Below are 24,843 nucleotides of genomic sequence, written 5' to 3'. Positions count from 1 at the left end.
GGTAGACAGTGGATGGATAACGGGTGGATGGTGGGGGAATAACGGGTAGACAGTGGATGGATAACGGGTGGATGGTGGGGGAATAACGGGTAGACAGTGGATGGATAACGGGTGGATGGTGGGGGAATAACGGGTGGATGGTGGATGGATAACGGGTGGATGGTGGGGGAATAACGGGTAGACAGTGGATGGATAATGGGTGGATGGTGGGGGAATAACGGGTGGATGATGGGGGAATAACGGGTGGATGGTGGGGGAATAACGGGTAGACAGTGGATGGATAACGGGTGGATGGTGGGGGAATAACGGGTAGACAGTGGATGGATAGTGGGTGGATGATGGGGGAATAATGGGCAGACAGTGGATGGATAGTGGGTGGATGGTGGGGGAATAACGGGTAGACAGTGGATGGATAATGGGTGGATGGTGGGGGAATAACGGGTAGACAGTGGATGAAGTAGCAGATGGATATTGGGTAAAGAGCGAGTGAATAGTGGGTGGGTAGCAGGGTGAACGATGGGTGGGTTATGCATGGTAGGGGATGAATAGTGGCTGAATAGCAGATGAAAAATGGTGGGTGAATGGTGGGTGAATAGTGGGTGAATATAGCGAGTGAATAGGGGATGAATAACAAGTGAATAGCAATTTAATCATGGGTGAATAGTGGGTGAATGGCAAGTGAATAGTGGCTGAATATAGCGAATGAATAAGGGATGAATAGCAAGTGAATAACAGGTGAATAGTGGGGTGAATGGCGGGTGTATAGTTGGTGAATAGGTGACATGGTTCGGATCTTTTACATAATTATTCCAATTTTTTACATAATTATTCATTATCATCTGCATTTACCCCCGTATACCACTGTTTGCCATACTGTTGTGCACATCATAATAAACATTGACTTGAACTGATTATTCACTGGGGCACGCACTGAATCCCAGCGGGGGGTGAAGTCATGAATTTGGGTCTGGTACTGCAGCAGTACATTTATTTATAGGGGGCCAGTGTACTGAAGAGCAGGGGCCGGGTCGCAGGTCAGGTGCCACTCTGCTTCCTGGCACCCCCTCCCCCCCCCCACCCCCATTTGGCATGGTTTCAGGTTTCACCGTGATCACCATGCACGAGGAGAATCAAAACATCGCCCCCCCCCAGCACTGGCCTAAAATATACACACGCTGTCCCAAGAGCACCACCCTCAAGTACTGAGCCACAAATATGGGTCTAACTGTGAATATTACAGTACATAATCCCCCCCAAATCCAGTGCTGCATTTCTGACTCATATCAGAACCACAATTTTCAATATATTCAGTAGCCGGTTGAATAACAGAATGTCAATCTGACATGTGAAACTTTGCTAACTCACTAAATGGCGGTATAATGAGAAAGACAGGATACTGGCATATAGGTTAACCAGTGGTACTTGACTTTCAATGGAAATTGTAAGATAATTTTTGATTGCTTTTGGCAGCCAACACAAGGATGTGTGTGGATAGAATGGGGGGTAGGTTTGGGCATGGGGCTGGACCTGGTGCCACATGAGCGTAAGAGGGAAAGAGGCAAGGGAGCAAGACAGGAATGTGACCTGGGTGTGAGGTCTGGGCCGGCGGATGAAACAGTCTGTTTTATGTAATTACTGAAGGACTTGTCACCTGACCTTGCCCGGCCCAGGACATCTACCCTCATAATTTCAATTTATCTTGAGCCCACATTAAAATGAGTAGAGTGCTGATGATGATGATACTGTGGTCCATCCCAAGGCCTGTGGACTTCTGGTTATGAGTCATCATCTTACTTAAGGCTATGTTATGCTCTTGAGGGCGATGTTGGAAGGAGAGATGATGGGAAGGAAGAGATACTATGGTGAGCTGGAGGAAGGCTGACAGTCCTCATGACCCCTAGGGTCTGAGTAAGGCTGAGGGTAGGAGGAAGGCTGGGAGTCCTGGGGAACCTGAGAGTCTGGGGAAGGCTGGGAATCCTGGGGAGCCTGAGAGTCTGGGGAAGGCTGGGAGTCCTGGGGAGCCTGAGAGTCTGGGGAAGGCTGGGAGTCCTGGGGAGCCTGAGAGTCTGGGGAAGGCTGGGAATCCTGGGGAGCCTGAGAGTCTGGGGAAGGCTGGGAATCCTGGGGAGCCTGAGAGTCTGGGGAAGGCTGGGAATCCTGGGGAGACTGAGAGTCTGGGGAAGGCTGGGAGTCCTGGGGAGCCTGAGAGTCTGGGGAAGGCTGGGAGTCCTGGGGAGCCTGAGAGTCTGGGGAAGGCTGGGAATCCTGGGGAGACTGAGAGTCTGGGGAAGGCTGGGAGTCCTGGGGAGACTGAGAGTCTGGGGAAGGCTGGGAGTCCTGGGGAGCCTGAGAGTCTGGGGAAGGCTGGGAATCCTGGGGAGACTGAGAGTCTGGGGAAGGCTGAGAGTCTGAGAAAGGCTAAAGGCCAAGTCATGCTTCTCTTTTCCCCGTGCACTTTCCTTTGCAGACGAGGGGATGTGACATAAATTTCATAATCAGGGGTTGGCTGAGGACGACTGCGGTTGGTGTGCATGAAGCCCAGATTTTTATGTCTAGCGGAAACCTTGCACATCCGTCCTCATCAACCAAGCATGTGCAAGATAATTATGCATTTCCAGTACGTAGCAGCATGGACTTCCACTGGTCAGCGGTCAACGACAAAAGAGTAGAGCAAGAATAGTTGTTGTTGTACTATGGTGAGCAGCTGTATGAGGAGGGTTGGGAGGTACCTGCATACCTAATTCATCATGCTATCCAGACATACTGACTTATACGGTATTTTAAAAAGCAGCACTATTCCGACATTTTGAAATCTTGGTGATAAAATTTGCCAAGCAGACGGGGGGTTGGGGGTCCCAGCTAATTTTGTCGTAAGGATTTCAAAACTCTGCGGTATGCCTTATTACTGTAATAATGCCCGAGCCTTAACTAATCACTTTAAATACTGCTAATAAAAATATAAGCGTCTTCCTACACTGCTTATATTTGTGTTTGTACATCTGCCCTCTCCTGGTCTGGTGGAATACCACTGCTGTGTTCCTGCACCGACCGCAAATGTAGTATGAACCGCCGCCCGATACAAAACAGATGTAAAAAAGTGAAGTATGAACTAGGCTTAAGAGTCGTCAGGAACCTAAGAGTGGGGAAGGCTGAAGGTCTGAGATAGGCCCCCCAAGGCTTTCTCACACACCGAGGGTGGGGGGTTTCCCTCAGGAAGTACTGCACTCACTGTTCACTGTTCTGATAAAATCGAATCTGATGCAGTGAGTCATTGTGTTAAACGCCTTTCAATTATGGGTGTCTCTGTCACGCGTAGTCACTCGGGAAACGAGCCTCTCCATGGCGACCTGATGTTTCAGGTTAGAGACTCCGATTAAAGTATGCTTCTGTGATAAAACACTGGTGAAGAAAGTCCCAAGTTCTTTAAACCAACCTCTTAGGGGTTCATAGAGCAGCTGCAGTCTTAGGTGCGTGGGGGGGGGGGGGGGGGGGGGGGGGGGGGGGGCTGTCTCTGAGGATGAGCTGTGGGGATTTTTTGGCTTGTGGTCTTTACTACGAGAAGACTCACAATCCTCCTTACATTCCTCCTTCACACCAACACCAGCCACTAAGGGGGGGGAGCCTCATGGGGAGTGAAGGTAGCTCCCCATTTTTGGATGATAATTCCTGAGGCAGAATTATGGGGTGGGGCTACTGGATGGGGCGGGGTCAGAATGAAGGGCTGGGCCACATCACAGCTGCATGTCAGGGTGTAGAATGGCTCCCCAACCTTGGCACCTGCCAGCCACATTGGGGCTTAATGTGATGACATTAGTCTAAATGGCACAGTGAGACTGGAGTGAGCGACGTTCTGCTATCCAGTCAGAGCCCGGCAGCCCCAGGCAGCAAAGAGCCGCAGCACACGGACAGCATGGTGTACAGCCAGTGCCACTCTGTCACAGTCGCAGGACTCCGTCTCTCAGATTCCCCTCCAGCCTTTATTCACTGTTTATTCACTTTTGGATAAAAAAGGGATGTGTATGCAATGGGATGTGTATTTCCTGTCCACACTCGGGAATAACTCTGACAAGTTTTGTGACACGCAAATGAAGTCTGCCTGCGAACGTGACGGCAGACACGTCAGGCTGTAACTTACAGTCACCTAGCAGACCTTCCGATCGAGCAGGCCTGGCACCTCAGCCTGAGGCTCACACGGTTGAATCCCAGGATACAATATTTCCATAGGTTGTTCCATAATTACATCAGTGTAAATCCTGAAATTTGGCCCCTTAAAATTAATGTTTCAGTAGTGCAGAGTTTTAAATCATCCCATTAAAAAGACTTTCTTGACATATAAATGTGCAGAACTATGCCAGGAGGAACCTACACACTTTTTTGTTTATGGTTTGTTGATTTTGTTACGTTTTCTGAGGTTTTCTTCATTGTATTGTGTATTGCGTAATTGTGCTTCCTGACCACAAGAGGGCACTCGTTCCACTACAGTTGACCCCAAGGGCATAAATTTGGGTTGCGCATTGAAGGGGTTGAGGTCTTCACCCATTTAAGAGGGTCCAAGGTGTTGTATTGGCCGGTTTTGATTATTGGGAGGGTTACGACCCCCTGTCCTCCCACAATTTACGCCCATTGCTGATCCCTAGAGAGCAGTGACTCTTTAAGCAGGGGGGGCACTGCAGAGATTTGTGTTTAATACAAACTTCCAGGAGGCGGAGTTTGTGGGCCTTTATTTGGATTTATATATCATGATTCATGTTTACAGAACTTTAATTTGAAAATGACCTTTCACAATAATTTTTCGAAGTATGTTGCAAACAGTATTAACTACAGATGCCTGATACAATATCAGAACATTCAGTTTTAGTTTGGTCGTGACGTTTTAACAACCGTGGAATCCATGGGCGCCGCCTCTTTGCTTAATGGCCTATTTGATCTCATTAATGGCCTTTCGTTTGGCGGTGAGGCTAATGCTAAACGTGGGTTTAATTAAGGAACGTGCCTGTTCGATTAGCGTTCATTTACTAGGGCTTTATCTGTGTGTGGCTTTGAAGAGACACAAGGCTGTTAGGCTGCAGCTCGAGGGTCCTGCTTGTGAATAGGGTGGCCAAGGACTTTCCCGTCTCATTGTAGCAGAACCACTGTCTTCAGCCCCAATGAAACATCTTAATTCCGGACACTCTTGTCTGCCGTGTCTTCCGAAATATTGGCCGGCATCTTTGTCCACCTCTTGTGCCTTATCTCTGCCCCAGGATGTCTTGTTTCCTTCAGGTGATCAGACTTGCATGCCTGACAGGAATTTATAGCTGTGGAGAGGATATGCCGGTCCTCAGCTCTCCAGCGCAGCTCTGAGGCTCAAACGGATCGTGTCAGATGGCTGCATTCGCCGCGAGTGGGAACAGAATTGCACCGTGGGAACTTGAGCAGAGTTCTGTCTTTAACGAGAGTATGATACTGACACAGGCATGCACCTTAGCACCACTCGGCCTATTCACTTATTCCCCTTGTCCTCCAGGTTCCTGGGGTTAAAGCTGCTACTTTTGTACTCCACAGAGCCAGTGGGGGGGGGGGTATTAATTACGTGCCAGCGCCCGCCTGCCTCAGCGTCACCCAGAAAGACAGACACTGTTAGCGTGCGAGGCTAGTTGAGGCCGACGCAGGCAGAAGGTGCCCTGTCCCAGCCGTCACCCGACACCCCCCCCACCCCCCCGTTGCGACATGGGGACGCCAATAGCCGATGCCCCGCGACAGCTGCTCTGGTCCAGATGCCCCACGTAAGTGCAAATAAACAAAATGGCGGATTATCGCCGCCCCCCCCCCCCCGTCATTTGACCCTGAGGCGTTTATCTTCCGTTTCTATGTTTTGTTGCACTGAGCCACTAGAGGGCAGCTTTTCCATATATCTTTGTGTATCTTTGACCTGGAGAGGGAGCATCGCAGACTTAAAGGCGGAAAAAGAGACGAGCACTGACTGGATGTATCTGAGCCGGTGACCACGTGAACTGGGCCCCTGCCCTCAGCAGCTAAATGTGGCTAAGCTGGGCTTGCTTTTGGCCGTGCGCTGCACGTGGCCCCGTGTGATCGCAGGACGTCCCCGGTGCGTTGCTCTTCTCAGTCATGACTGTTTACGAGTTTGTCTGCTTTTACACAACCAGTCGGTGGTGAGAGGTGGTCAGAATGCAGCCGCAGAATGCTGAGGATGGAATCGGTGATGTGTACGCACAGACACACACACAGAGCACATACACACACACACATACACACAGAGTATAAACAGGCACACACACACATAGCAGGCATCACACACATAGCCCACACACACAGAGCACATACACACACATACACACAGAGCAGACACAGCATACACACACACATACACACACACACAGGCTACATATCCTCATTGTCCGTTTGCGCTGAATTGTGCTGTACATTTTAAGCAAGCTTCAGCTTCTAGCTCCATCCATGGGGGGTACTGTGTGGACCAGCAGGATGCAGAAGGTCATTGGTTAAAATTCCAGGGCTGGTAGAGTGATTTCACTGCTGGGGCTTTGAGCGAGGCCCTTAGCCTCAGGCCCTGTTCACACTCGCTATTAACATGCGTCCTGGGTGATCCGATCACAAGTGGACAGCGATAAATACCGTCCATTCACACCTGGTATTAACATGCATTTGCGCATGCGTATGGTATCCGCTGGTAATCGGATGTCATTTTCCCGCATTTTATTTAAATAAGCACGTGAATCACCTTCGTATGCTGAATCTTCCGAACATTAAAAGCAGAAGAAGAAATCAGAAACTATTGGCGTATTTCAGGGTAACCGAACTGCCTACGATCTTTGTAATGAAAAACCCTAATACTCAAAATGAAATAAATATAAATAAACAAATGAATAAATACATCTTTCAATAATTAATATGTTTTTTTATTTTTTTTAACCCCTAAAGAGTATTATATATGGGGCGGCATGGTGGTGCAGTGGTTAGCACTGTTATCTCACACCTCTGGGACCCGGGTTTGAGTCTCTGCCTCGGTCACATGTGTGTGGAGTTTGCATGTTCTCCCCATGTCATCGTGGGGTTTTCTCCGGGTACTCCGGTCCCCCCCCCCCCACAGTCCAAAAACATGCTGAGGCTAACTGGAGTCATTAAATTGCCCATAGGTGTGCATGTGTGAGTGAATGGTGTGTGAGTGTGCCCTGCGATGGGCTGGCCCCCCATCCTGGGTTGTTCCTTGCCTCGTGCCCATTGCTTCTGGGATAGGCTCCGGACCCCCCGTGACCCAGTAGGATAAGTGGTTTGGAAAATGGATAGATGGAGGTGTTTTCTTAAATAATTCAAACTATATTATACAATGAAGTTCAACTTCTCACGTTGTATGCATACATTTTTATACCTCGCCAACACAATACAAATGTACATGTTAAAAAGGTCTTTCAGAACTTAGGTTAATATTTTTTTATACAAGAACAAAGGGTTCAGTATGTAATGCATTATGTTGCTTGCTATATGATATTTAATGATATTGCTTATGATGTAATACGAATATTTCGGCTTTTAATCATAACCGATGAAGCTCAAAATTTGTTTTGGCTGATACGTTGAATTATACGTTTGACTCGGAGCAAGTAAAGTAAAAGCAGCAAAATAGTAAGGACTGGACTGGGACTGAATTTCTGACCGGGAGCCCCCGGACAGCCCAGTATAAAACTATATAAACAATAAGAATATTATTATATGTTACTACTAACATATTCATTATCTAAGTTATAGAAGGCGCATTCTTACCTACACTCTTTAATTTTGCGTTCATGTCATTTTTACCGGCACGTTTCACCGATATTAATAAAGCATGGACCGGCTTTGACATGAAAAGGAAGCTTTTTAAATATTTAAAAATATTTAAATATTTAAATATTTCATATGCGAAATTTCAAAACATCCTTAATAAATCACGTCTTATACAATTTATTTTTCCCGAATTTGCGCGGAATATTAATGATGCGCACGTTGACAACGTTGCCGTGCGAATGGATCGGGACAATCCGACATTAAACGAACTTCCCAGTACGTTCAAACTTCTTTTTTGGTGTTGTATGGAAGGCTATAAGAATGTGGCCATATGCGTCTCAGACCAAACCCGAATGTGGTTTGAGCGATCGGATCTCGATGTGTTTTCACTCCGTTTTGGGTGCGTTCACACCTGTATTTAGCGCTGTCCAGCTGTGATTTGATCAGACAGGTGGCATGTTAATGCCGGATGTGAACAGGGCCACAGTTGCTCCAAAGATAGTCTGATTTTCACAAAATAGTATGTTGTTTCGGATAAACGCATTGGCTAAGTAAGTGAAATGTCTTCAGCTGGTTCTGACATACATTCTGTGCCCCCCACACTTATAGCAGTTGGTTTATAGATCAGCAGCATATATTTAAGACGGGGGACCCCTGTTGTATTGCACTGTTATAGCACTGATTTTCTAAAGCCTTTCCAGATGATCTCAGCAGATCATGTCTGCTGAAGCTGCTCCACTTAGGTGCCAAACTCCAACCTACGAAGCCAAAGGTCCATAAACCGGTTCCGGAGAACCATGTCTGCCTTAACTCCGTTTCAGCGGCGACTGCTGCACGTCGGTTGGACGTCCAAATGTGGCGGATTTTTTACATTCTTATGAAAGGAATCCACACACATTTTCCCACATTTCCCGTGATGACTGATCCGGCAGGCCATCTCGGTCACGGTCACGGTGATAACGCTGGAACATCACTGGGTCCCACCTGGCCCCTGTTTGAATACCGACCTGGAGTTTGTGGTAGCTAACAACCCCGAGTCACATCAGAGGCCAGCAGCAACAGGAGGGGAACCCAAGGAGGCGGGACCACACTGCAGTGTTGCTCTGGCAACGGCCTGTCAAGCATTGGGTGGGGAACTGTTTGCCCCCCACTATCATATTGGGGGGGACATGAGCCCGTGGCAGTGCAGTGCCCTCATGTGGCCAGCGCATGCGGCCACAGCTGAAACAGGTGGTCGGGGGGGTACAGACGGCAGCATCGGCCTGCTGCTCCGTCATGTGCCAGCTAACCCCTCACCACGCCGTGAGCCACATACCGTGGCATTAGCTCTCAGCCTTCCTCCCTGTCCTCCCTCCCTCCTCTCTCTCTCTCTCCCCCTCTCTCTCTCTCTCTGTCCCCCCCCCCCCCCCCCCACCTCGCCCTCCTGTCTCTCGTGGCACTCAGCTCACAGTCCACCACGCTCTGGATTTCTCCACGGACCTGGAAGGCCGCCCCTCAGCCGCTGCCACTCGCAGAGCCTAGGAATTTAATTTATTCCCCAGCTTACTGTCATCCGTCGGGGATTTGGCACTGGGGGGGGCGGGAGGCGGGGGGGGGGTGCGCCTCATTCGCTGGCTGGCTCGCTCTCTCTCTCCCTCTTCCTCCCGCTGTTTGTCTGCCGCCGTCCGGAGCGCTGGGGGGCTTGCCGATTTGGGCCGAGCTTGGACATGATCCTGTCGACATGAACCAGTCCTCCGTGAAGATCCAACTGCAGAATGGGGTCCACTTTAACACATACATGTACCAGGTAGGACCGGGACTCTGCGGGGTGCGGATTAGGGACGGGGTGCCTGGGGGGGGCTCACGTGCATGCAGTGCCCCCCCCCCCCCCACTGCTTGTGCAGCTTATAGTTTCACTAAATTTAGGCAGGGGAGGGAGGTGTGTCCCATGGCAAAATGTTAGTCAGACACGCCGGCCACCCCCCCGCTCAGATGGCACCCCCAAGCAGGGTGTGTGACACAGTGCTGTTCACACACCCCACAGGTTTGCACCCCCAGGGATTTTGCCCCTGTTTTGGGGGGTGGGGGGGCTCTTCTTATCTCCTCTACCTGTTCTGGTTATTCCAGCACTTTTAAATTGTGATAAATTACGGTTCATGTCTGTGACGTTCTTACTAATTAGTGATTTTTATTCTGCCCGTAACATCACTTCTGTGAAGTGGGTCAGGGCATGGATGGGGAGGGGGAGAGGTTATGTAAATGCGGTCTGAAACGAGTGAGATTCTCCCATCTCAAACTTTGATCGCCCGCTTACGACTGGGGGGGGCACCTTCTTGTCTGCGCGGTTTGTTCCTAAGCAGTGATGTGTGTGTGTGTGGTCCTGGGATTCCGCAGTGGCTGACAGCGGCACCTCGATGTGATGCGCTCCCTCGCTGGCATCTATCGCCCCCCTGTCCTGCTGAACTTCTGAGGCGAAGTTTCCCTCAGTTTCTCCATCCGGGTCCGAGACAGCGGGGGTGGGTTGGCTGGGGGTTACCCGGACTGGGTTCCTAAGGCTTGTTTCAAAGGTTCCTGTGTTTCTGAGTGACATCCTGATGCGGCGCCAGCCTCCCGCACGCCGTTGAGCAGGAAGTTATATCGGTCATTGCGTGAACATCCTAAATGTATCTGTGATGGGGTGGCTCAGGGAATATGGGCATGACCTGTTAATGCCTCATGCTCTGCCAGTGTGGGTTTAAATCTCATTCTGGTTGGTACTTGTGGCCTTATTCCCATTGCATTATATTCATTACTTATTTGTTGTTTGCTTGTTCTTATATTGCGCTGTCTCTTGTCTTGCTTGTCTTGTCTTTTATTGCGCTGCTGTTTGTTAGACTCTCCCCCATACACCTGTCTCCTCCTCTGCAACTGTGGCATAAGAATTTCACTGTGTTCATCTCATTCAACAAGATAACTTGAAAGCTGCAACTTGAAACATATGGCCGCGCATAGCTCAGTGGGTTATGGATGTGTGTCAGAAGGTTGTTGGTTCTAATCCCACCTCACGATCAGGCAGTTTGAGCAAAGCCCTTAACCCCGTTCTCCGGCCCCTGAACCTGTCTTTTTCTCATGGAGCCCAGTTTTGAGGTGTGTTGCAAGTGATTAACAGGAAGGCGTGCTGCATGCACATAATGAGGGCTGAACAGCACGGGTACTGAATGATACTGAGAGGCCCGGCTCCTGCAATCTCCGCATCAAAAGCAGAGGGGCGACATAGTGAACGGCCCTGATACGCCTTTGAAGCTTCCGACGCCTCCTCCCTCACGAGGTCCCTGAGGAGAAGCTGTCGCCTTTGTTCCTCCATAAAAGGGGAGCTAGGATCCACTTCTCTCCTTCACGAGGAATGCCTGATTTGGGAGTTTTATTTGGGCCGGGAGGTCCTGGGCATGGGTGGGTTGGACCTCGATGGGCACAACTGTGCTTCAGAACTTTTTTACAGTCTGTCAGAAGTGTGCCAGGGCTCCCAGAAGAGGACGCCGGCTCTGTCGTGGGCGGGATTCACCCTGAGCAGGTCCTTTAGCTCATCTCGTCGTGAATCTGAGCAGCCGGTGTCTGTGTGTCTCCCCGATTGCGATCCCTGAAAGTCCGTGGCAGAACTTTGGTTTGCTGGTGCCTGAATGAGCCGAACGTTCCGATACCAGGTGACCGACAGCCTCGTCCGAGTTTCACTGATGCGTCGAGGGCAGCCAGTGCCCTCCGTCGCTCACGCCTGCCCCCCGCTGCTCCTAAACCGGCCCCATCCAGCCGACTGCTCCATGCAGCATGCTCTGTGGGTTATCCGTATGCCCCAGTGGAACATTCCGGATTTAGTGGGGATTCTGGAGTGGCTACAGCTGGCTGCCCCTAGACAGTCCTTTATCTATATGCAGCTCCAAAACGCTGCTCATCCGATAAGGGGAGCCCTGAAACATTCCTGAAGAATCGTGAGCACTGCAATGGACTGGCATCCTGTCCAGGGTATCCTCTGCCTTCTGATTCCTGCTTGCTGGATGCTCCGCCCGCCCCCCCCCCCCCCCCCACTGTCCCAGATGGAATATGAACAGACGTGTCGGTGGATGTCTGTCACTCCTTGTGTTGGAGTGACACAATGTGCCGTGCCTGCCGCATTTACTGTGCATTTTCCACTGAATACTGCGTTAAATCTGCAGGACTGATCGCGCGTCAGCCGTGACAGGAAGACGCTTCATGTCTGTGTCAATGGATCCTTCACGAGGGCTTCCAGGAAAGTGGAGGGTATCAGTGCAGCTGGAGGGGGGGGGGGGGTCGAGGTAACACTACGTCCTGTAGGACGGGTCGAGAACCACAGGCGCGATATGGTGATGCGCCTGCCTACAGAGCGGGTGTGTAGGCAGAGGTTTGGGCCCAGCTGGGGTGGGGGCCAGGCTCTGAGCTACTAACAAGCCCACCAGTGGCTTTGACCCTCTGCATTAGGGTTGAGTATTGTTTGAATTTTATTAATTAAAAATCCGGTTCTGCTTATCGATTCCAGTTCTGATCAATTCCCCAGTTTGATTCCATAAAGGTAAAAAAGGAGGCCAAATGTTTAACAAAAAATGTATTTATTCTGAACATTCAGAATGTCCCAGCAGTAATGGGAGTAAAATGCTAACTTAAGTGCATTCAGTGCAGTGCACAACACCTGCCTGCAAGTCATTCACAAATTCCTTCTAGTTTAATAAATAGAGAGCTACAACGTATTGTCTCTACCTGGGCAAACAGCTGTGGTCATGAATATGAATGATATTCAACTGGGGAAACTCCCTGTACCCAAATCAGCCTGTCAATGGGCCTGTCTAATGCTGAGTGTCAGTGTGAACCAAGACAAAAACAGATATAATTTGTAGTTTATATCTTTGTTGAAAGCAATTGGAAGTATGGAAGAACGGGGAAGTCGCATGATTTAGCATGAGTATGAACAATCAGCTTGTTTTGTGCAAAAAAAATTCTTCTTAAAACAATCCTCATCACTGTCACAATCTTCATCGGAAGATGAATTAATTTCATCACCGCTGTTGTGGCATCGTAAAAATAGCAAGTACAAACTGCCTGACGTCGCGTGCAGTTCTGTCATTCTTGGTCGGTGTTTCCGTATGTGGTTTAACTCCACCCCTAATGAACTCGTTGGCATATCAATAGCTGCTCATGCTTGAGAGAAAAAAAATCAGGAGTATGTTGTGATACATTTGGAAGTAGACGGATTTCTGATTGTGTATTTTTTGAGCATATGCACTGATGGAGATAACAACATTAGTTTCACGCATTTAAAAACATGTTCTGCGTCCTGTGTGGCCTGGGGGTTCTGTGCATGTCAGTGCTGTGTAGCCCGAGGGGTCTGTGCGTGTCAGTGGTGTGTAGCTTGGTGGTTGCGTTCGAGTCACTGCTGTGTAGTCTGGGGGGTGTGTGCACGTGTGCGTGTCAGTGCTGTGTAGCCTGGGGGGTGTCTGCATGCGTGCATGTCAGTGCTGTGTAGCCTGGGGAGTGCGTGCGTGTCAGTGCTGTGTAGCCTGGGGGGTGTGTGTGCGTGTCAGTGCTGTGTAGCCTGGGGGGTGTCTGCATGCGTGCGTGTCAGTGCTGTGTAGCCTGGGGGGTGTGTGCATGCGTGCGTGTCAGTACTGTGTAGCCTGGGGAGTGCGTGCATGCGTGTGTGTCAGTGCTGTGTAGCCTAGGGAGTGCGTGCGTGTCAGTGCTGTGTAGCCTAGGGAGTGCGTGCGTGTCAGTGCTGTGTAGCCTGGGGGGTGTCTGCATGCGTGCGTGTCAGTGCTGTGTAGCCTGGGGGGTGTGTGCATGCGTGCGTGTCAGTACTGTGTAGCCTGGGGAGTGCGTGCATGCGTGCGTGTCAGTGCTGTGTAGCCTAGGGAGTGTGTGCGTGTCAGTGCTGTGTAGCCTGGAGTTCTGAGGACGGCTCTTAGTTCCTGAGCCAGGTTTCGTCCCATTGCTCATTCAGAACAACCATCTGCCAGCTTGGACTAAATAAATATGGGTCTATACATCCTGCTATTTTTGGGCTCATGTTCTCTCGCTCTCTCTCTTTTCCCCTGCGATGTGTGTGTTGTGCCCACGTTCACGTCTCTGTAGACACCCGGTGATGAGCAGCGTCTGCACAGAGCCCTGTCGATTCAGGGACTGGCCTACAGTGTCAGTGATCAGCCCTGCTGACTGAAGCCGTCACTTACTTATTTAACAGATGCGTTTACCCAAGGTGACATACGAAAGCAGGGTCAGACAATTCCTGGAGCACTTGGGGGCTAAGGACCCTGCCTAGGAGCCCAAAAGTGAACTCACTCTGCCGACTGTGGGATTTGAACCAGCAACGTTCTGATTGCAGACACAGGGCCTTGACTTGCTGAAGTGCGCTTTATAGCTCGTTGCCCCCCACCCCCTCCCCCAGGACACTATCGCCCGAGCCCAGCCGGAGCTGCGGACACCCTCCTCTGTGACCTGACGCCCCCCTCTTGGCTACACGGCTGGCCGCTGGCTAATCCGCCCCTTGTTCCAAGCACTCAGATTAAGTCTTTGGTTGTCTGATTATGAAGCCCCAGTTTGGTCCGCCCCCTCCTCGCGTCCCAGGGGCCGGGGGAGACAGCAGATGGGGCAGCATGCTGGGGGCAGCACGCTCAGTCCCAGGTTCCAGTGTGGAGCCAAGCGACGAGGGCAGGCCCCCATGGGATCCGAGTCACGTGACCTGCTGTGGGGGCGTCCGGGTTCGAGAGCCCCATAGCACGGCACTCCTGGGGTGGCGTGTGATTAGAATGAAGAGCTCTCCCCCAACAGGAGTGATGGGGAAACCCTCCGATTACAGCGACAGTGTGGGTGCGAAGGCGAGAAACATGCACATTAATTTAAATGCATAACTTTATTTAAACATCTCGAGAAATGTGTAAATATTTTACGCATATGGATTCAGCTTTTTACAGCAATGTAAGTCATCGTGCTTTTTTTGGAGGGGGAGGGAAGCGTATTTCTCACACAGTGTTCCACAGCCATGTCATGCATGCTGTGACGGCGCCCCGGGTGACTGTGGCTTGTCGCGATCAGTCACGATGTAATCGCGTTTATATGGCGCATGCGCACGATCATCACCGGGCTTTAAATGACAGATGAAACGTTTGTGCGGATGCCGGCTATTCGGTACTATACGGACGTTTATTTACACCCACAGTTCGGTAAACAGTTTAATGTGTGCTGAAAATATTAATAAGATGCGTATTGTGATGCCAAAAGTTAGTGTTCTGTATAAATTCGTTGTATTCTTATGTTTTATAAATGTGTCGGACTTTAAACTGCAAAAAGTACCGCCACACCACCGACGTCTTTTTACCTTGTTTATCCCCAATGTCTCCTCTTTCAAATGATGTTATAGCTGTTGAGCTTTTCTTATCTTCAGTGCCACTTAAGTACTTATCGCTTCCATAATTTACTAACACAATTGCGTGGCCTGCGGTTAACTGAATTTAATAAGCATAAGGATACGCTGAATTTATACAAACTTCTGACTTTTGGGCGTCACAGTACGCATGTCATTAATATCTTAGGCACACTAGTAATCTGCTTACGAAATTGTGGTGCATAAGTAAAAGTATCGAAAAGCCGGCGTCTGGATAAATGTTTCAATCGTCATCTAAAGCTCTGGTGATTATTGCGCATGCTCCATATAATCGCGATTACATCACGACTTGATCGCGACAGCCCTACCGCTATTCTTGCCTCCTGACCTATCAACGACTTTGGCTATGGCCATGCACTGTCTGCTCCAAAGTATGCTGTGGGCCCGCCAGACTCAATGGAACTGGAGCCCCTCATTATACGTCCTCTACTGGCCCGTATTATACACACCAGTCACCATCATCACTATATTCACTTCTTGAATATCTGCTGAGGTGGTTTACAATCTGATACATGGTAATCCAGTCTGTATTCTAAAACTATACATTTGCAGGGATTTATTGACTGGGTTTGATTTTATTAAAAAAAAAAACAAAAAAACATTGCATTTAACGTCATTGCAAATCAAATCTGAGAGCACCATCTAGTGGGGTCAAAAAATACAGCAAATGGTTCACGAAGCATCATTTTGTCCATCACAAGTGCTCTTGGACTGTTGTTGTATGCCAGAGTTGGTGTTTTCTTACCAAAATATAAATATATATATTTTTGGATATGTCATTTATTTGTTTTAAATTTTATTTTGGTGGAATGTCCCTTTAAACTTATTTAACCAGAATCCCCCAAACAGCTGGTATTGATGTCAGTTTTCATCTTATCTGTACAGTAGTTGTTATTATTGTTGTTGTTATTGTTGTTATTATTATTTTAAATGATTATTATTAATAATAATATCCTTATTGGAGTATTATTTTTTCTTCTTCTATGTTCTTTTACCTTTATATTGTAAGAATTCTACCTCCTGAGTAAAACTGAGTTGTGTTTCCTAAACAAAAAGGTCACTCAACAGAGCTGACAGTCCTACAGAAACATTTGTGGCTGATTTGATTTTGCAAACCTGGCTGATTTTATGCTGCATTTTATACTGCACTGTGTATTTTGAACAGAAAAATAAAACACCATAACTCAGTAGGAAACCTCTCAATGTACAGGCCCAGAATACACCTAATTAGTCATCCGAATTAATTAAAGTGAGAAGACGCTTCTAGGGAATAAACATCTGATTAATTTTACTCGTTAACACTATTGGAAATTCTGCTCTTTTTTATGAAATTGGAGCAAAGGAATCATGTATAATTTAGGTTTAAAAAGTATCCTAAAATAACAACCCTTAGTAATTCATATGATTGTTGCAGTTTTGTGGTTTTGCGGGTAGAGTACTATGGATAAAGGCTGTCAAATGAGAGCGGGTTAAGGGGGGTAGACACCACAGTGACCCACACAGGTGATTTAAAGAGACAGGATGGGCTTCTCCTCACATACGCGGCAGTGGTTTTAGACTCCCATTGGAGCAGGTCGAGAGCTCATCACGCTGACGCGCCGAGCCAGTGAGCTGTCAACCGGGTGTGGATCTTCTGAGGGGCTTTCAGACCTGGCTTGTCTTTTGGGTTGCGAGTCATGTTTAATGAACTGAGCTTCAGATTCCAAAAGCTTGCTGCTGTGAGCTTTGGGAGAAGGTCATACAATTGTACCCTTGAATAAGCCATTTATTCAGAGTAGCTTTAGTAATGGTATGGTGGCTCAGTAGTTGGCGCCGTTACCTTGTACCTCCAGGGTCGTGGGTTTCTGTCCCACCTTTGTGTGTGGAATTTGCCTTTTGATCAAGATTCTTCTGGGTACTCCTCTTTCAAAGACAAGCAGTCGGCCTAATTGGTGTCTCTGAAATACCCATGGTGTATGATTCTGATGGACCGGCATGACATCCAGTGTGTGCCCCAGACGTGTGCCCAGTGCAGTCTGGGATGGGATCCAGGCCTCCCGTGAGCCTGAGAAGTTGGAAGATGGATGCTTCATTAAAAAAAAGCTTCAGTCAGCTGTTTAAATGGCCTTTGGAATACCCTCCCGGGGACTTACTCATATGTGTGTCTGTACATATAGTATATAGAACAAAGAAATTATCCTGAACCTCTGGCTTTTGCATTATTTAAGCTGCCATTTGCTATTTTAAAGCTTCAAACCCTTTGTATAGTCTGTGCTTAATGGAAATGGAAATCAATAGCAATAGCTGGAATATTGTTAAAATTCATTCAAAAGTAAAGAAATGGGGATGTTATGAAGCTGCTGAATATGACTTTACACAATCGATATTATTTGCTACCTGATCTACTAAATGCTGCCACAGTTAGATATACAGTTATTGATGACAGACGAATGGATGGATGGATGGATGGATGGATGGATGGATGGATGGGCGTTTTTCCATTCTTATATCAGCCAAATAAATTACTAAATATGTTTTCTTGTGTAATCTTTTGATTGTGGCACAATTTATGTGCTTGACATTATAATGGAAGAGTTTTTACCCAGTTTAAAAATATCAAAGTGAAGTAACAGGAGCTAATTTTACTCTTCTGTCCATCCATCCATCCATCCATCCATCCATCCATTTTCTAGCCACTTGTCCTAATCAGAGTCACAGTTGCACATTATGCCTAAATCAAGGCTGTACCAAGGATCAGATTCTGACTACAGAGAGCAGCTAGCAAATTCTGCTTCTTTGATACATTTTAAATTGTAATCTGTCATCAGAAGAGTCCTCAGCTGCCCCGCTGGCCTCCTTCTTCTGTCAGACTGTTTAGCAAGCAAACAGGACCCAATGGACCCAAACAGCAGCTCAGTCCCATAGTGTCAGCATTAGCATCTCAGGGAACATTAGCATCTCAGCGAGCTTCAGCATCTCATGGAGCATTAGCATCTCGCAGTGCATTAGCATCTCAGGGAACATTAGCATCTCGGCGAGCTTTAGTACCTCATGGAGCGTTAGCATCTTGCACAGCATTAGCATCTCGGCGAGCTTTAGCATCTCATGGAGCATTAGCATCTTGAAGTGCATTAGCATCTCAACAAGTGCTAGCATCTCATGGAGCATTAGCATCTCGCAGTGCATTAGCATCTCAGTGAGCTTTAGCATCTTAGGGAGTGTTCGCAAGATTGTGGGTTGGGTTTGAACCCTGCACTAATTAACTGCTCCAGGGGTCCTGCCCAACCCCGCTGTCCATCCCCAAGCTTCTCTCACTTGTGCGGCACTTTGGACAATAAATAAGCGTAAATTCCCTGTGTGAATGAAGCTGGCACGTACACTCACAGTATCTATTTAAACCTCCATTATCAACACCTCAGAAGAGCGACTCCGCTCCGCTCCTAGGCCCAGATTACAGCCACGGTTGGTTCTGTCTGCCTGCCACCTCACATAGCAGGAGAAATGAAGTCAGCTGAGGAGTCTGTGACGCCTTTACGTGCATTAGGCGCGAAAGCCTTGCATTCCTGCAAGTTATAAATGAATTTGTTTAGAAAACAGCACCGTAATTGAGCCCTGTAATCCGGTCTGCGGCGCTCGTTATCTCTGTCTCGTGGTTGCCAGGGGAGAGAAGAGTTATGGACCTCAGGAGGTCCTGTGATTTGTGACGGGATGAGATACAGCTCTGTGTGACTCCTTGTGCTGTTAATCATTGGTGATCATCTTAGTGGCACATGGTGAAAGTACATCGGTGTCTACCCAGGCGATACACCCAAAATGGCCTACCAGACATCCTCCTGGAACTCCTGCTGTTTGCCCAGATGAGTTACAGCATTCCGGAATGTTTTTCCTCTAATGTGACGGATAAATCGGTCTTTGTGGCTGGATCTGAAGGGTGATGATGTGGGGGGGGACCAAGGCACCGGAGCACAATCCTAATTTCCAATTGTTTGTGGATATGAATGATTATTATGTGTCCTGTTTCAGTCTTGGAGCTAAGCAACCAAGCATTTCACTACATATTGTACTGAGCATGACTGTGTATATGACGAATGAAATGTTGATGGGTTAATTGATTGATGGATGAGATTACGATGGTCAAGCCATGAGCCGGCTCTCAGCATTGTGTCAACTTGATGTAACCTGAAATGGATAAGCGGATGGTATTGTCATCGTCAAAACCATATTTGATAAATAAAGGCTTTTTGGTACTGGTTGTTATATAGCAGGGGTGTATACAGGGTTTTGGGATAACCTTTAGGTCAACTGTTCAAACACATGTGTGAGGACTCTTCAGCCGATCAATCCTCTAATTAATGACCTAATTAGGGAGTTCCAGCGAAAACCTGCACACACAGCGGCCCTTTCTTGATAAGATTGGCCACCCCTGCTATATAGAAATATGAAAGAGGTGTCCGTTCATATGCCTGATCAGCCACCAGTGATGTTTGGAGTTAAGAGCCAGGGTTTGGGCAGATAGTTGGTTCAACTAGAGTTCCAGCTGGAGCTTTTTATGTTTACCTTTATTTTAGGTAGTAGATGCTTTTGTCCAAAATGATGTACAGGTGAGCCAAATAACATTACTCACACACAGGGAAGCCAAGGAGTCAACATGAGTGCAGCTAGACCGAGCTTCCTAAGAATGTCCAGGTACAAGTGTAAGCAGTACTGGAGCAGGGGAAGCACAACTATCTTCTAAACAAAGCAAGAAACTAATAATACAAATATTCAAATGGTAGAAAGTGCATCACTATTTGCACTGAGGGAACATGTGGTGGTAGTATTTCAGTGTTCCTGGAATAGATGAGTCTTACATTTTTACAAAATAGTGTAAAGAAAGATTACATCAAAAACCTGCTCAGAGCTCAGGGGACTGGAATCGCTCACTGTTGTGTAAGTATGAGTGTGATGAGTGTGACCCTGCATTGGATAGTAGTGATGGATGGACGGTTGATTGGGTTTTAAAGGACCAGAGAAGAATAATGCAATTTAACCTGTTTTCCAAATCAAGTATGAGTCTCACAAGCTTTAAAACAGAAAGATTGACACCCAATGTACCTGACCTCTTTTAAATCTGGTATTGTAGTCCAGAGCACATCTTCATGGGTCATTGATTAAATCCTATGCTTTTCCCAGCAAGACATGCTATATTAGCACAAAACCACAGATGAGAGGGACAGAGAGAGAGAGAGATTTGTTTATAGCCACTGGAGCTGTGATTGAAAGAGACCCAGAAAATGGGATTCACTTATTCTGGATGGAACAAACGGCCCCTCCATAAAATTCGAACATGGTGCCTTCCGGAAGCCCATCCGGGATGTGGGTGGGTGGGGGGGTGGGGGTGAGCAGCTTCTCCTAAAAGTGATCACAGTGATGACAGATCCATGGCGGGCAGAGACTGGGCTGCTGTGCTGTTCTAGCCATGTGCTACTCTGCTCTGTCCTTGTGCATTCGGGGTGGGGTGGGGGGTGGTGGGGTGGGGGCACTAAATCGAGCACCTTGGGAATAACCTAAGGGCTGTGTTAAGTGGCAGATGCTTCAGAGGGTATAGTTTATTAAAATCTGTGGATTTAATTGGTTTAATTATGAGATATGGTGTGACATACTGTACTGGGAAAGAAGTTAGCAGAAGTAAGAAAGCTTACTTTAATGCAACGCTTGCAAGCACACAACCTGTGAATAATAGGCTGTTGTAATGATAGCTGGTGTTGTGTATTTTATGAACAAGCAGCAGCCCATCATTCTTACACAATGCACATGGAGGGTCGTAAGAGTGCAGATTCACACCTTGAGGTGACAGTGAGATGTCTTGTTTGTGGTTAATTCTTACCCTCCATACAGTCCTCAGATGTGGGAAGTAGGATGTCCTTAGGGAGTTCTTCAGACTCCCCCCGCCCCTCCCCCAGCCACGTGACTAACAGATCCGTGGCTGCAATACGACCTCGTAGGCAATGCATTGTGGGTAGCTCGTTCTCCCAAAGTCAGCAGTGGTGGTGTGTTGCTGGAAAGAGAAACACTGAAGCATGTAGAAAGTAGCAGTTGGCACGCTGCTCTGACACCGGGCTTCCTCACTACTACACAGTAAGCATCGAGTCGGCCTCCCGTAGTGAACTGTGTCATGTGACCCAATGGCCATATTTACACAACATGCTGCCAGAGCGCGATCGCGGTCGCCCTCACTGAAACATGTTCATTCAGCTCGGGGGAAATGAACTGGATTTCAGAAGCAGAGCTCAGACCTCGCAACTGTAATTAGTTATGAGGGCCTTGTTGAAAAATGATGCTGCCTGAAAGAGTTTCCCAAAAGGCCATTACTGGAAAAAAACTGTGCTTTCCCAAAAGTGTGCTTACAGTTAGCTCTACTGCTGCATGGATTTCAAAGCACTGCTGTAAAAACAAACCTGTCAGCTGCCACCTAGAACTGAATCCTATCCAGAGTAAGAATAATAAATACAAAAAGGCGTGGTGATAGTAGGTACATGGGATTTCAGAAGTGATCCTATATTGCAGTCGCTTCATGAATACATGTGGTGTCTGGGATGCAGTGCTTTAGGACTCCATATGCTAGTGAAAGTATGTGTCTGTTTACATCACTTTCCTGAGAACCAGGAGAGGTTTGTGCACTCAGAGCTCATTAGAATGGGAGCTATAGAAGATCACGGGTTCAATACCAGTAGAGATCGCCCTATGGCACTGGGGGACTTCAGCCAAGGTGCAACACACTTCAGGCACCATGCAGGACGGCCTGCTTTGGGCCTCACTGGGTATTCATCAGGCACCATGCAAGACGGCCTGCTTTGGGCCTCACTGGGTATTCATCAGGCACCATGCAAGACGGCCTGTTTTGGGCTTCATTGAGCCTCCTTCAGGCTCGGCACAGGTGGTTCAATAAGATCCCTCCCGAATCCCAATGTAAAAAGAAGAAAGTGAAAAAATGCTGGCCTTGTTTTAACATATTATCAGAGAGCATTATATAATATCATGTGACTATTTTAGATTCATTCCCAGAATTCCCTGCTGAAATTGTACCTGTGACTTTCCTTAGAATATGACAGTAGTTTTGGCAAGAATAACACTTTGTAATAATGATCCCAAAAGAGTCTCTAATGAAAGGAGTGCCTGGCGGAGATGGCCTTCTGAGGTGTGTATGAGGGGGGCGGGGGCGAGATTGCTGGCTAATATTAGCGAGAAGGCTCCGAAGGGGACGTATCAAAGCACCGTGTCTTCCCTCCGTGCTCACCGGCTGTCATGGCAGAGCACGATGTGTTGGCGGGCATCTCATGGATGTGGATGCCCGGCCCCCAGACCAACGACACTGGTGACCCTTCTTCACAGGAGTTTGCCGCGCTGACCAAAGAGCTGAATCTGTGCCGGGAGCAGCTGCTGGAGAAGGAGGAGGAGATCTCGGAGCTGAAGGCGGAGCGGAACAACACGCGGGTGAGCCGGGCCGGCAGCCGTCGTCTGCGATGCCGGGGAGTCGGAGACGTGGGAGGCAGGGTCCCAAGAAAAGAGTGTTGTTTCAAATTGATGCTTGAGGTGTGAGCTGTGAAGTGGTAGATGTGACCCTGTAGAGCCAAAGACGATGACCTGTATCGGTGTCTTACAGTAACCCAGGAAAAACAAATCAAGCTGACAGCACTTGTTGTGTTTTCTCTGTTTTAGTGAATCGAGTAAGTTGGCAAATGAAAAAAATTTACCCATGATCAACTCTTTGATTAGACCTGTAGACCTTTCCTGTTCTTTTTGGATCTGCTGCAGTCCCACGGCAGAGTCACGCCGGTGCTGTAGTATTATTTAAATGCTGGGCGATGCCAGCTAGCCAGTGTTTTGGAGGCAGTGTCCCTGCTGTTGATGTGCCCGTTCCCTCGCCTCCCCCTCCCCCCCATAGCTGCTGCTGGAACATCTGGAGTGCCTGGTCTCCCGGCATGAGCGCTCCCTTAGGATGACGGTGGTGAAGAGGCAGACCCCGCCCCCATCGGGCGTGTCCAGCGAGGTGGAGGTGCTGAAGGCCCTCAAGTCACTGTTCGAGCACCACAAGGCGCTGGATGAGAAGGTATGCAGTCCCCCCCCCCCCCCCCCACCGCCCTGCTCCGTACCCCCCCTGCCCCCCCCCCCCCCCCCCCCCCATCCATGGCTGGACCTCCTCTGAAGCCTGTTTTCGCTGCTTAGTCGACGCTGTTATCCAGAGCGACCGGCACCATTACTTCTTTATACAAAGTGGTTCGATCCTCCCAGAACTGGGGATTTTGGAATGACAGGCCCGTCTGTTTGACCACGGCGCCACCTGCTCTGCTCCCCCCCATGCCGCACCCATCGTGAATCAATGTTAACGTGTCGCTAAAATCGTCCCCTCCCGTCAGAAGGCGGCATCCGGCACCTGTGCAGAGGTGTTATAACACGCATATTTACACGCACAGAGGCCGCGCTCCTTTACCACGAGCATCGGGAGTCACGTTACGCCAGAATGGCTCACCGTCACGCTGGGGTATTTTCATACTGAAACTCTGCTCGCATTTTTAAACCACGTGTTTTTATCTCGTGGCCGAAGACCCTTTCGGTTTTGGGAGTAGAGATCATATGCAGAATAATTATAGGAGCAATAATACCTCGAGTATGTGTCTCAGGTAGCAGGTTCGCACACCAGGCCGGCTCCACGTTACAGCTGTGTGTGTTACACTCCTCTGATCATGTTCCTCCCGTCAGGTGCGTGAGAGACTGCGGGTGGCGCTAGAGAGGGTGACTACTCTGGAGGGGCAGCTGGCAGCCGCCACCCAGGAAGTAAGAGCCGTCGCGTGTCTGTGTGTGTTTGTGGTTTGTGTTCGACCGTCGATGATTTTGTGTCACGCATTCGACAGGAAGTCATCTGTACTGCGAAAATAACACGAATACCACATACAAAAATAGCACACGAGTAGAGATTTACTGCCTAAAACTACTGTTTTAATTACTAATAGTGCGAATATTAGTGGTAGTTAGCAGAGGTGGAGATTTCCGGTCCAGAGAATACAAATCCAGACCAAGATTTTGTTTCAGCCAACCAGTTGAGTGCTCTGTGACTGTGACTCTTTATACTCAACTGGTTGGTTGAAACAAAATCTTAGTCTGGATTTGTATTCTCTGGACCGGAAATCTCCACCTCTGGTAGTTATAAGCAAGAAATATGATAAATAATTCTGTGAATAATAATGTAAACTGCCTGAAAGAGAAGTGTAATTGTGGACTGCATCATTTTAAACACGCTCTGATTATAAATAAATCGCTGAAGTGGAATCTAGCAAAATCAAATAAATTATCGCACACATTGAAGGATGGGGGGGGGAGTGGCTTAAATAGAGCACAGGGGATGTAGAGATGGGGTGCTTTGAATGAATCTGCACTCTGTCTCTATCCTGCAATCTGACAGCCCGGGACACAGAGTATCCCCACCCTGTATTCTGATTGACCTTCCCTGACATGATTCCTGGTCTTGTGAGAAGAGGTTAGCTGAGCTGAATCAATTTAACCTCGAGCAAAGGAGACTAAGGGGGGACATGATCCAGGTGTATAAGATTCTAACAGGTCAGGATGCTTTTCAAATGGCTATTTCAATATTAGTTTAAATGCTAGAACTCGTAGCCATAAGTGGAAATTAGTGGGAGAACATT

At 48.2% G+C, this 24,843-nt stretch overlaps 1 protein-coding gene across 9 annotated transcripts in view; it reads left to right on the top strand.

The window, feature by feature from the left end:
* ppfia4 (PTPRF interacting protein alpha 4) overlaps positions 1-24,843 on the top strand; it is an 80,422-nt gene that overhangs the window by 24,303 nt on the left and 31,276 nt on the right. For 7 of the 9 annotated variants that reach the window (XM_049023763.1, XM_049023765.1, XM_049023764.1 and 4 more), the window contains exons 2-4: positions 22,535-22,636; positions 23,088-23,252; positions 23,903-23,977. In XM_049023763.1, the coding sequence (XP_048879720.1) occupies positions 22,535-22,636; positions 23,088-23,252; positions 23,903-23,977 (342 nt within the window). Of the gene's footprint in view, positions 1-9,369; positions 9,569-21,162; positions 21,281-22,534; positions 22,637-23,087; positions 23,253-23,902; positions 23,978-24,843 lie in introns of those variants that run through there. The other 2 variants (XM_049023768.1, XM_049023770.1) reach the window with 2 other exon arrangements.

The sequence above is a fragment of the Brienomyrus brachyistius genome, chromosome 8 (genome assembly GCF_023856365.1).
Source record: "Brienomyrus brachyistius isolate T26 chromosome 8, BBRACH_0.4, whole genome shotgun sequence".
Taxonomy (NCBI): Eukaryota; Metazoa; Chordata; class Actinopteri; order Osteoglossiformes; family Mormyridae; genus Brienomyrus; species Brienomyrus brachyistius.
Note: the sequence above shows the minus strand (reverse complement) of the source record. Positions and strands in the feature narration are given on the sequence as shown.